Source organism: Gymnoscopelus braueri, assembly GCF_963280865.1.
Source record: "Gymnoscopelus braueri genome assembly, chromosome: 15".
NCBI classification, from domain to species: domain Eukaryota; kingdom Metazoa; phylum Chordata; class Actinopteri; order Myctophiformes; family Myctophidae; genus Gymnoscopelus; species Gymnoscopelus braueri.
Window position 1 is genome coordinate 36,819,004 of NC_137620.1, and position 11,637 is coordinate 36,830,640.

Below are 11,637 nucleotides of genomic sequence, written 5' to 3' on the forward strand. Positions count from 1 at the left end.
ATCCAGGGTCATTGAAACACAACAAACAGTACCTGGGTTTTTTGACGGACAACTATGGACCAATGAGACGATGCACAGCCCCACTAGCTGTTGTCACGGCGACCGGGAACGCTGAATATTCGCTGCCTTGACAACATGGGGAAATTGAACTTTTCCTACATTTCCTCTGTGAACACTTTTTTCCTTATCTTGACAACCCGAGAGCACAACACCAGCATTACCATGGCAACATTGAACCCTGCTGCTGGTTGTTGCTGTGGAACTGGATACAGAGAATCCATCCGCCTTGCTGTCGAACCCGAGGGTGGTGAGAACACCTGGAACCTCTGTCACCTTGACAACAAACGGGACAATATTCTCCACTGTTGCCTTGACCAAGTGATTCTCAACCTTTTTCATTTTAAGGACCCCCAGTAAAGTTTGATATATGCTTGGCGTCACGGACCCTATTTGATAAGATCTTTTAAATCTCTGGGACGCCGATCTACACTGTAAAATGCTCAGTGTTTATTTAACTCTGAGAGTGTACAAATGGAACCAAATGGACCCTTACAGGTCCATTTGGTTCCATTTGTACACTCTCACAGAGTTACAGAACCGAAATGGTCCATTTGGGCGCCTGGTGGTCCTCAGAGCGGACGTTGAGAACCAGTGGCCTTGACCACAACAGAACGCTAATGCTTCGCTATGACGAACGAGAACACCGGTGTTTCCTTGTTAACAGAAGTCGTTACAGTATATTAACGTTGCAACGGCAACGTGATTATTTTTAACTCTATGTTATGTTTCCTGTTGTCATACCGTTGTCAGGACGTCAGTATTCCTTTAGAAACTATCCACAAGTTTCCTAGTGCATGGTGGGCATCACTTCCTGTCGATTTGATCGCTGAAACTGATCAAATCGACAGGAAGTGATGCCCACCACCATGCCCTAGGAAGCTTGTGGATACACAACAATAATGAAATATCTTCTAGAATGTTGACCATTTGATAAAATGTTTCCATTATTTCATAGTTTCTTTTTTTCTCTAGTGTTTTAATTATTGCTCTACTGTACAGCGCCTGTAACATGGATAAGATTTGACATTTGGGATTTTGAACCAACGCTGTGGTTAGCGTGTGCAGGTTAGGACGCTAATCCACCAAGACACTGTTATGTACGAGATAACATTTATTTAACCAATATACCGTCCACACGTACCAATCATAATAATAAACTGTTGTTTTACTGCACAGTCTTATACTTTGTCGTATACTGTACTGTGCTGAAAATAGCAGATCTCGCAAGGCAACACGTTGTGAGCTTGGAGATCTGCTATTTAGTTAGTTAGACCAACTGCAGACCCTGACTTCTAAAGGGGGGACTCCAGTTGTTGTTTTCATTATTTGTACTCTACATTCCGCTCTGTTGCAGGACACTAAAAGGCTCAGTTATTCTTCATCACACGACCTTTTCGCTCGAGAAAAAAACACCACTTTTCGGATGACAAAGTGTCATTTTTGTCAAGCAACACTTGTTGAAGAGGTCGCCTGATGGAGTACGAATGAGCCTTAATGCTCAGCCAAACCTAAAACATTTTGGTTTTACACTACAGTACATCTTAAACACTACATTTTAAGTGTCTAGTACATTCATGATTGAGTCTACAGTATTAACTGAAACTCTCAAAGTGCTTTTGTATTTATTAAAGGTAAGACATAGGATTTTCTCTTGAATCTGTTGAAACACATAATTACCCAATGTATTTTTTATCCAATCCAGCAGCATTCAAAAAGAGAAAACATCTGGGTTTAGACTGTTAATACAGCTCTTTTTCAGAGAAACGCCTGCTTGTGTCTTTAACATGCTTTTGTTTGTCTGATCATGTACCTAATTAACATGTTTTAATGTATCACCAAACATTCCAAATGTTTAATCCCAATAAAACGAGTATGAGACATTTTAATCATTGTGCTGCTTGCTTTTGTTCTGTGTTACATCGTCAATTGAGACCCGTAGTAGTGAGGTGCAGGCCAACGAAAGCAAACAAAAATCTAAAATAAAATAAAAACTTTATAACTGCCCAAAAGGCACCGACCTTCTCGGGAACGATGCAAGGTGGTTCTGCATGCCCTACCCGGTTATGCAATACCCGTTGTAGCCGTTGTACCAATTGTCAGTGTACCCATTGTACCCATCTGTCCCTTTTATGCCCACATTGGAGATCCCTGTATCTGTATTGTAATCTGCTATTTTCAACATGTTCCCCCCCAGAATAGGTACGCTAGTGTTGAAGTGATTAATGTAAAAGAACATATATCAGTACCTATCACACAAAGATTTGGCAGCCCGCCTGTTGTAACTCTGAGGTCCCCCTAAGGTTCCTGTTACCCCTGTTGAAGACCCATGGTATAGTTTGAGTTGAGTTAGAGATAATGTCCAGACCTGACTTGGCATTCATTACCGCAGGTTTACTCTACAATTATTTATTACTTTTCCTGAATAATGACCATTGTGAAGGATCTCCAGTGCATCTAGGAATGGACATTACTCAGATTTTTAGGTGCATGTTTATCAACAACTGAGAGAAAAATGTCTTCATGAAAGAATCCATGGCTAGTTCAATGTCATTCTCAGAAATGTAGTGAATGTAGATGTAGTGGCTGTTATTATTACTGCACAATACACATTCATGATGCCTGGGAGGTTAACCCTGCTGAGTTTACTCTAGCACCTAATTTACTGGTACTTTATTACTGTATTTTTCACTTTAAAGCTTGTTGTGTTTGTTTGTGTGTCCTCTTTCTATTATTAATAATAACTGATGCAGTTTTAGTTCTGCGCCACAAGAGGGCGGCCTGCACCTCTCTACTGCAGACAGGTGTGTTTATTTAACCATGACTGTGAAGTCAAATGACAGTCATTTTTAGTTGTTATATTAGTTGTTATATTTCCATGCTCGTGTCAGCAAAGAGAAATAATAATAAAAACAATATTTAGCTTGTTTGACATGATATATAGTAGCCTACCGTAGGCTATTTAACTTAAGCTACATTCGTCATTTGCAGTGTGATTTACATATAGGCTACATTTATGGTTTATATACAATTTAGGATTATTCGCCAGGCCAATATTTCGACCAAAACCAAATCTTTTCCCACAGTTGTTTCTGGGTCACGAGCGGATTCTGACGGATTACATGTCCTGTCACTTAATGACTGAGGGATGGATGATGTTGTTGGTGTGTGTGTGTGTGTGTGTGTGTGTGTGTGTGTGTGTGTGTGTGTGTGAGAGGAGGTAACAGTTTCTCTGTAGTTACCACAGAGTTGCTTTACAGTAAATTCCATGAGAAATGGGAGGAGTCTCTCTCTCTCTCTCTCTCTCTCTGCTGGGTGCGTTTGGCAGCGTGTGTGGGCGTGGTCGGACGGCTACCTTGCCAGTGACGTCACGGTGAGTGACAGCCAAGCAGCTTAAATCAGCTTCACCGCAAACACAGAGTGTGCGGCAGAGCAGGTGTAACACATTCTATTTACTACGAGAAATAAACACAACTCTGTTGACTTAAGTTGACGTACAGAGAGAAAGAGAGAAGGGGGAGAGAAAGTGAGAGACAGAGAGAGTGAGAGGGAGGGAGGGAGAGGGAGAGAGAGAGACAGACAGAGAAACAGAGAGAGAGACATTCCGTTGGATTGGTTAACAGTGCTCCATCGCGGTGGCTGGGTCGAGGTAAGAAACTTTTTACTTTTATACTCTATTGCTGAGTAGAACACAATGGCCATACTGTCTACAACTACTTGAGAGAGAGATAGAGAGAGAGAGAGAGTGTGTGTGTGTGTGTGTGTGTGTGTGTGTGTGTGTGTGTGTGTGTGTGTGTGTGTGTGTGTGTGCGCGTGTGTGCGTGCGTGCGTGCGTCTTCTGCTGTCTTCTAAGTTCTAACTAACCTCCTGTAGACAGAGACATACAGTAGACAGACTACCATAAACCCTGGCCCTGAAACATGACTGTCATACCAGCGTCATGTGAACCATGGCTACCATAAACCCCCTCTCTCTCTCTCTCTCTCTCTCTCTCTCTCTCTCTCTCTCTCTCTCTCTCTCTCTCTCTCTCTCTCTCTCTCTCTCTCTCTCTCTGATAGATAGGATAGAAAATCATCATCAGTACTAGAAGTCCTGGTAGGATAGAAAACAAGTGTTAGATGGCCACAAATTACAATAAACATAATTATAGCCTACTGTATATAATGTGGTGGTGGGTCCTGGGCCAAAAGCCTCTACAGGTGGATGACAGCATGAAAAGGTTTGTGAACCCCTAGTGCATCCAGAGGACTAGTAGACAGTGCTGTGTGTGTGTGTGTGTGTGTGTGTGTGTGTGTGTGTGTGTGTGTTTTTGTGTGCGTGTGCGCGCGTCTAGGTATATTTCCATGATATTTGAACCATCAGAAGAAATCAAATATGTCCTGTATGGTATCAAGGACACACAGAGACATGGGCATAAAGCAGATCTGAGTGGAATGAGGAGAATTCAGCAGAGACAGACAGTCTAGTATCCTGATAATGTACAGCAGACAAGACAAGGTTACTGGTGTGATAGAGGTGTGTTATGGGGTGATAGAGGAGAGTTGTATTATGGGGTGTAATGGTGTGATAGGTGTATTTTTCGGCTTTTTTCGGCTAATTCCCATCAGGGGTCGCCACAGCGGATCATCTGTTTCCATCTGCTTATGTTCTCGGCATCTTCCTCTGTCATTCCAGCCACCATGCATGACATGTCCTCTCTCACTGCATCCATAAACCTCCTCTTTGGCCCTCCTCTTCTCCTTTTGCCTGGCAGCTCCATCTTCAGCATCCTTCTCCCAATGTACCGCTCATCTCTCCTCTGCTCATGTCCAAACCATCTCAGATCTCAGCCTCGCCGCTCTAGTTTTATTCCCAAACCTTCTAACCTGGGTTGATCCTCCAATGTAGTAGTTTCTGATCTTGTCCCTCCTTGTCACTCCTAATGAGAATCATAGCATCCTCAATTCTGCCACCTCCAGCTCCGCCTCCTGTCTTTTCGTCAGTGCCACCGCTTCCAAGCCGTACAGCATGGCTGATCTCACTACCGTCCTCTCTCTCACTCTTGACGGTACCATTCTGTCACAAATCACTCCTGACACTTTCCTCCATCTGTTCCACCCTGCTGCCTGCACTCTTTCACCTCTCTTCCACACTCCCCATTACTTTGCATAGTTGACCCCGGCTATTTCAACTCCTTCACCTTCGCCCCCTCTACTCTTTGCATCCTCACTGTTCTACCGTCCTCCTTCTCATTCTCTCACACACAATTCAATTCAATTCAATTCAATTCAAAGGGCTTTATTGGCATGAGAAAACATACGTTTACATTGCCAAAGCAGAAAGCACAATACAACAATACAGCAATACAATCAAAACACAAAATATGTACATTTGAAAGTCAGAATCTTCAATAGATCAATTTATATTGACACACACACACACACACACACACACACACACACACACACACACACACACACACACACACACACACACACACACACACACACACACATTCTGTCTTACTCCTGCTGACTTTCATTCCTCTTCTCTCCAGTGTGATAGAGGTGTGTTATGTGTTATAGTGTGATAGAGATGTGTTTATGGTTTGATACAGGTGTGTTATAGTGTAATACAGGTATGTTAAAGAGATAGTTCAGCCCCAAAATGACTTTTTTTTCTATTGATTTGTCACGCCATGGAGACTTAAATTCATGGATATGTTTTTTGTTTTTGTCGCATTCCTAAGCCAATAATTTGATGAACGACAGCGGTTCCGGTAGGAGACACAAAGAGTCTCCTTTGTTTCTCCTACCGGAACCGCTGCCTACTGGTCCACTGGCTTAGGAATGCGACAAAAACAAAAAAGAATCCATGAATTCAAGTCTCCATGGGGTGACTACTCGATTGAAAAAAATATTTTTGTTTGGGTGAACTATCCCTTTAAGGTGTGAGACAGTGAATACAAACAAACAAATGCTGGTCTGTTTATAACAACTGACTTCAGGCCAGAATTTTACGACGACTCTGACAAGATAAATGGTAAATAAGTGTTGTTTTTTACAGTAAATAGGACCTTTCTTCAAAGTGCATTACTGTATATTCACAAACAGACAGCGGAGGAAACCATGCAATGCATCAACCTGCTCATAAGGAGCAGTTAGGGGTTTGTTTTCTTGCTCAAGGACACTTATGCTAAGTGAACCATGTAAAGTACTTCACAGGTTCTGGATGTGTTTCCAAACACCACGGCTCGGTTTCAGATAAGGGTCTCAGAACCTAATGTGGACCCTATTCAGGAGGTGGTACTAACGTAAGTTCTGGGAACCTGATCTGTAAAAGCTGATCTACAAGCGCGCGGTGAGATTGTAGATCAGCTATTTTCTATTTTGTTCTCCCTGGTTGTGGTCATAATGGAAACGTAAACGGAAAACTCTCACAGAACTTCACAAGTTCTGGACAGTTCCACGTTATGGAAAGTTCTGGTTTAACCCTTTGTAGTCGAAATGAACCATTAGACACGGACGAGCCGGGGATCGAACCCGGGAACATTCTGATTCCCCAGCGGCCGCTCTACCTCCTGATCCACTGCCACCAGATAACAGCAGCTGACATTATGATGATTAACACACACACACACACACACACACACACACACACACACACACACACACACACACACACACACACACACACACACACACACACACACACACACACACACACACACACACAGATTATAGGCCCAGATGGTAGAGTGCGGATTTGGTAGAGTGTGTGTGTGTGTGTGTGTTTGCTGGCGGATAACACACACTGAATTTTACTCACACATACACACAAAGTAGTGTTTAGATTTTAATCTGATAAATTGTTATCTCTTCCTCTTCATTCCCTCCTTTTCACTTCATCATCCTCCTCTCTCTTTCTCTCTCTGTCTCTGTCTCTGTCTCTGTCTGTCTCTGTATCTGTCTCTCCCTGTCTCTCTCTCTCTGTCTCTCCCTGTCTCCCTGTCTGTCTCTCCCTGTCTCTCTCTCTCTGTCTCTCCCTGTCTCCCTGTCTGTCTCTCCCTGTCTCTCTCTCTCTGTCTCTCCCTGTCTCCCTGTCTCCCTGTCTCTCTCTGTCTCTCTCTGTCTCTCTCTCTGTCTCTCTCAGGTCTGATGTCGTCATGACAACACCCTGGCTCAGAGGCACTCCTGGTATCCCTGGAATGTTCCCTAGTCGCCGTGACGACCCCTCCTTCCTCTTCCCTTATTTGTTTCATCAGGAAGTCTGACATCCTGGTGGTTACTAGAGGTGTGTGTGTGTGTGTGTGTGTGTGTGTGTGTGTGTGTGTGTGTGTGTGTGTGTGTGTGTGTGTGTGTGTGTGTGTGTGTGTGTGTGTGTGTGTGTGTGTGTGTGTGTGTGTGTGTGTGTGTGTGTGTGTGTGAGAGAGAGAGACAGAGACCAAAATATCACCACAAATGTGTGTATATGTGTTATAATAATATATATATTTTTTTTTCATGTAATTTCTTAATAAAAGTTTTGGTGTCTGTTTGAAGTGACTGTGTTGTGTGTCCATCTCTTCCTGTTCAGACATGGTGTAGTCTAGAAGACCTCGCCAGCCTATCACCATGATGGCATCGGCGGTTGCCACGGGCAACCGGAGGAAGTCCTTAACACTGAGAGGGGTCGACCCTGAGACCTGCATGATAGTCTTCAAAAACCACTGGACACAGGTATGTGTCTCTCTGTCTGTCTGTCTCTCTCTCTGTCTCTCATCCTGTCTTTATAACTGCAATGCATCTTTTAGATCACCTTATATCCTCTGTCTGCTCCTGCCATACTCTTAACAAATACACAACATAGGTCACATACAGTACGACTGCATAAAGCAGTGGTTCTCAACCTTTTCAGGCCGCAACCACCCAAAATAATCCTATTTGAACTGGGGACCCCCCACCCTGGACAAGCACTTGGAATTATAGGAGTTGGGGCATAACATTTTGTTTGACTCTGTTCCACAGATAAATCTACAAGCTCACGAGGCGTTGTGAGCTTGTAGATCTGCTATTTTCACAATTTCTGCCTCTTATATCATTGACAATTTGTTCAATGTTTGATCAGTTTTTATAGTCTTTTTTTCTTTCTTTCATTTTTGAGGTATTAAAAAGGTCTTGAAAGGCCTTGAATTGTCTTTTCACTGTCATCTGGGGACCCCCCAAAAAATCACCACAGGTTTAGAACCACTGATATAAATTAGCACACAGGCTGACCCCACATTACATCTCCAAATTACTGCATCTCCTTGCCAATGTGAGATCTCTCAGGTCTTCTGACCAAGGCCTGAAGGCTCCAAAGAATCAAAACTAAGGGTGACCGGGCCTTTGCGGGGGGTTGCTTCAATTTAGGAATTTAACAGACACTCAATCCAGAGCGATTTACAATTGTGAGATTGTTGTAATCAATAGCGTGAACTAAGCATGAACCCTGGTCAACAAGACAATAGGGTAATTAGTCATATAAGTAGAGTGCAGGGAGAACAATGTAGTGCTCCAATGCAACTAGGATACCAGGTAAACAATGAACCTAGCTTCTGTCTAAACAACATGTAAACATCTAAATTACATTCTTAACATTCGTGGTCAAGAGAAACAAGGAACCACGCATCGTAAACTTAGCCTCGTAAACTTAGCCTCGTAAACCACCATTTGCATTTGCAAATGCGATTTCCGGGGGATTTACCAGGCTATCATAAACTAGCATCTAGCGAAAAAGGTGACAAGAGCCGATACAAAGAGAGAGGAGTGCGAGGGGGTGAGGTGGAGTCTGAAGAGGTGAGTCTTCAGACTGGTGGACGTGGGAGTGAGTGTGCAGTTTCTGACTAGGATAAGGGCCCACTCGAAAATGTAGAGAGCGCTCGCGGCCCAGCCATCTGACCACTTAACACGGCAGCCATTCGGCTCCTGTGTTAAGTGTTAAGCCTTCCTGTGGTAGCTGATCTTTAGTGAGCGGGAAAGTCTGTAGGGTTGTATCTGCTCCTACTCTCCCCTTTGTTATAAGCCAGTCAGTTGGCTGTTTTAAGAAGTTGATAAAAACTCACTTCTTCCATAAGCACTTTGTTTTATGATGTTTATTCTGCCTTCTGTGTAGTTGTTAATGTTTTTATATTGTTATTTTGTTGTTTTGTTTGTTACTTTTATTTCTATATAACGTAAAGTGTTTGCTCATTGTACTGCACCTTCTAACTGCTTTTTCCCCCCTTTTATAACAATTACTTTCTCTCTCTCTCTCTCTCTCTTTGTACGTCTCTCTCACTCTGTCTCTCCCCCTCTCTCTCCACCTCTCCCACCCCCCCCCCTCTCTCTCTCTCTCTCTCTCTCTCTCTCTCTCTCTCCCCCTCTCTCTCTTAGGTAGTGAGGATTCTAGAGAAACATGAACCGGGTCGTGTAGGTGTTCTGGGTTCGGTTGCGTTTGGTTTCCTGTCCGGGGCGTCCAGCGGTACCAGTGTTCGTACCGGCTGCTCTAGTCTCAGACTGGTTCCCATCCCCGCTGACGAGGCCAGCGCTGTGCAGAACTACGTAGAACACATGCTCTTCCTGTTGATGGAGGAAGAGGCGGGCCCAGGTAACAGCAAAAACGACAAAAACAACCACCAAATAACAACTCAATAACACTTACTGTAGATCTGCCGTTCTCAAACTATGAGGCAGCCTACTGCTGACCCCGCGATGGAGAAAAACACACGTTCAGTGGGATAAATTCAAGAGCTGGATTAAGAAACTCTGGTGGTTCTTATGCTTCAGGTTACAAATGTGTGTACAGAAACACTTCCGTTGCTTTTATTGTCGCCGTCAGGCCGAAGGCGTGGCAGAGACTATGTTTTGCACCCTGTCTGTCTGTCCGTGTGTGTGTCCGTGTGTGTGTGTGTGTCCGTCTGTCTGTGAACAGGTAATCTCTGGCACCGTTGGCCTGATTGCAGCGAAACTGTGCACGCACACTCCCATTAGCCTGGTAAACCCTCCCTCCGGAAATCTCATTTCTATTTGATTCCAGGAGTGAGTCTGGCATGAACCGCCTTTCTGCAATATTGGCTGTGGGCTGGAGTTGGGCGGGAGTAATACCGTTGACTGACAACCCCTTCAGCCAATGATAATTTTTCCCCTTCAGCCAATCAGCAGTTCACCAGTGTAATGTGACGCAATGGGACTTTTGAGACAGCCGTGCCCAAAATGGGTTGCCTTATTCGGATACATGGGTGTCACTGCCCGCCCCTACCGGTTCTCTAAATTTTTATTTTTAAATAGGCTTTGTCATGATTAATTGACCACATATATGAAGTTAAACAACTAAATTCTATCCAAACGATATCTTATAAGTAAATTCCGTGCCTCAAAATAGAAGTTAGAGAGCTTTTTGAAGTAAAAAAATAGCGGAGAATATAGCGGACATGAAAAAGATGGCTGCCGTTCGTGTTTTGGGCTCACTCGAACTCGCCACCTGATAGGCCAACGTAAGCTGTCAATCACAGAACAATGAGCGACGACGCTGATAGGCTCGGCCGTTTGCCGCAGGTTTGGCGTACACAGCCAATATTGCAGAAAGGCGGTTCATGCCAGACTCACTCCTGGAATCAAATAGAAATTAGATTTCCGGAGGGAGGGTTTACCAGGCTACACTCCCATGGCACCAGAGCAGAACCTCTGATAAGATAGGCCTACAAATCGGCAGGAATCACTGCTTTAACTTCATTTTCTGACATATTATCCATATATCAAGGACAACAATGTATGATTTTCTCTAAAGATTTTCTTATTTCCATTTTTTTTATATAGAAATTGCTCTATAAATAAATTGTGGGGTCGCCAAGATTTTTTCCCCATAAAATGGGGTCGTGGCATAAAAAGGTTTGAGAACCCCTGCTGTAGATTATGCCTTAGAATTAGCCAAGGAGGTTGTTAGGGTTAGTTTGGTCCCTATTCAGAATGTGTGATATAAATTGTCCATAAAGACATGCATTGTGCGATACATGTATTTAGGCTGTCAGGCTTCATGTACACGTCATTGATTGATCGATCGATCGATCGATCTCCAGGTGGAGCGATGGGTCCCATCTTGGAGCTGGTGGTGGTGGAGGGCGTGATGGAGAGGCTGTTCCTGTGGAGTCTGAGGAGACAGTTCACAGAGGAGCTGAAGGTGGACCAGCTGAGGATGTACCAGATGCTGCTGACCCAGGCCAGGCAGCCTCTGCTGCACCACAAAGCTGTCCTCAGGCCGCTGATGACGCTGCTGGCCTCCTGCGCCGGACCCAACACCGGTAGGTGCTATTAACCCTTTAAGACCTGAGGCCGATTCTACTAATGCCTTCTAAATCAGTACTGTAGTTCTCACATACGTACTTTAAAGATTTTTTGTTGAGAAATTGTAAAATAAATAGCAGATGTACAAGCTTGCAGCGCGGCACGAAGTGACGCGCTGTGAGCTTGTATATCTGCTATTTTTTAATAGCCGACGCAAAAATCTAAAAGGACACTTTCTCTGTGTGTGTACGTGTGTGTGTGTGTGTGACTGTGTGTGCGTGCGTGCGTGTTGCATAGTTATTATGGTTGACCTTTATATAAC

General features: G+C 43.9%; 1 protein-coding gene across 1 annotated transcript in view; it reads left to right on the forward strand.

The window, feature by feature from the left end:
- Window positions 1-7,649: 7,649 nt before the first annotated feature.
- Window positions 7,650-11,637, forward strand: part of LOC308101500 (FHF complex subunit HOOK-interacting protein 1A-like) — a gene marked incomplete at both ends in the record, with an annotated part of 18,458 nt that continues 14,470 nt past the window's right edge. The window contains 3 exons of the mRNA XM_080450919.1: window positions 7,650-7,754; window positions 9,429-9,642; window positions 11,111-11,332. Coding sequence (XP_080307045.1) covers window positions 7,650-7,754; window positions 9,429-9,642; window positions 11,111-11,332 — 541 coding nt within the window. The remainder of the gene's footprint in view (window positions 7,755-9,428; window positions 9,643-11,110; window positions 11,333-11,637) is intronic.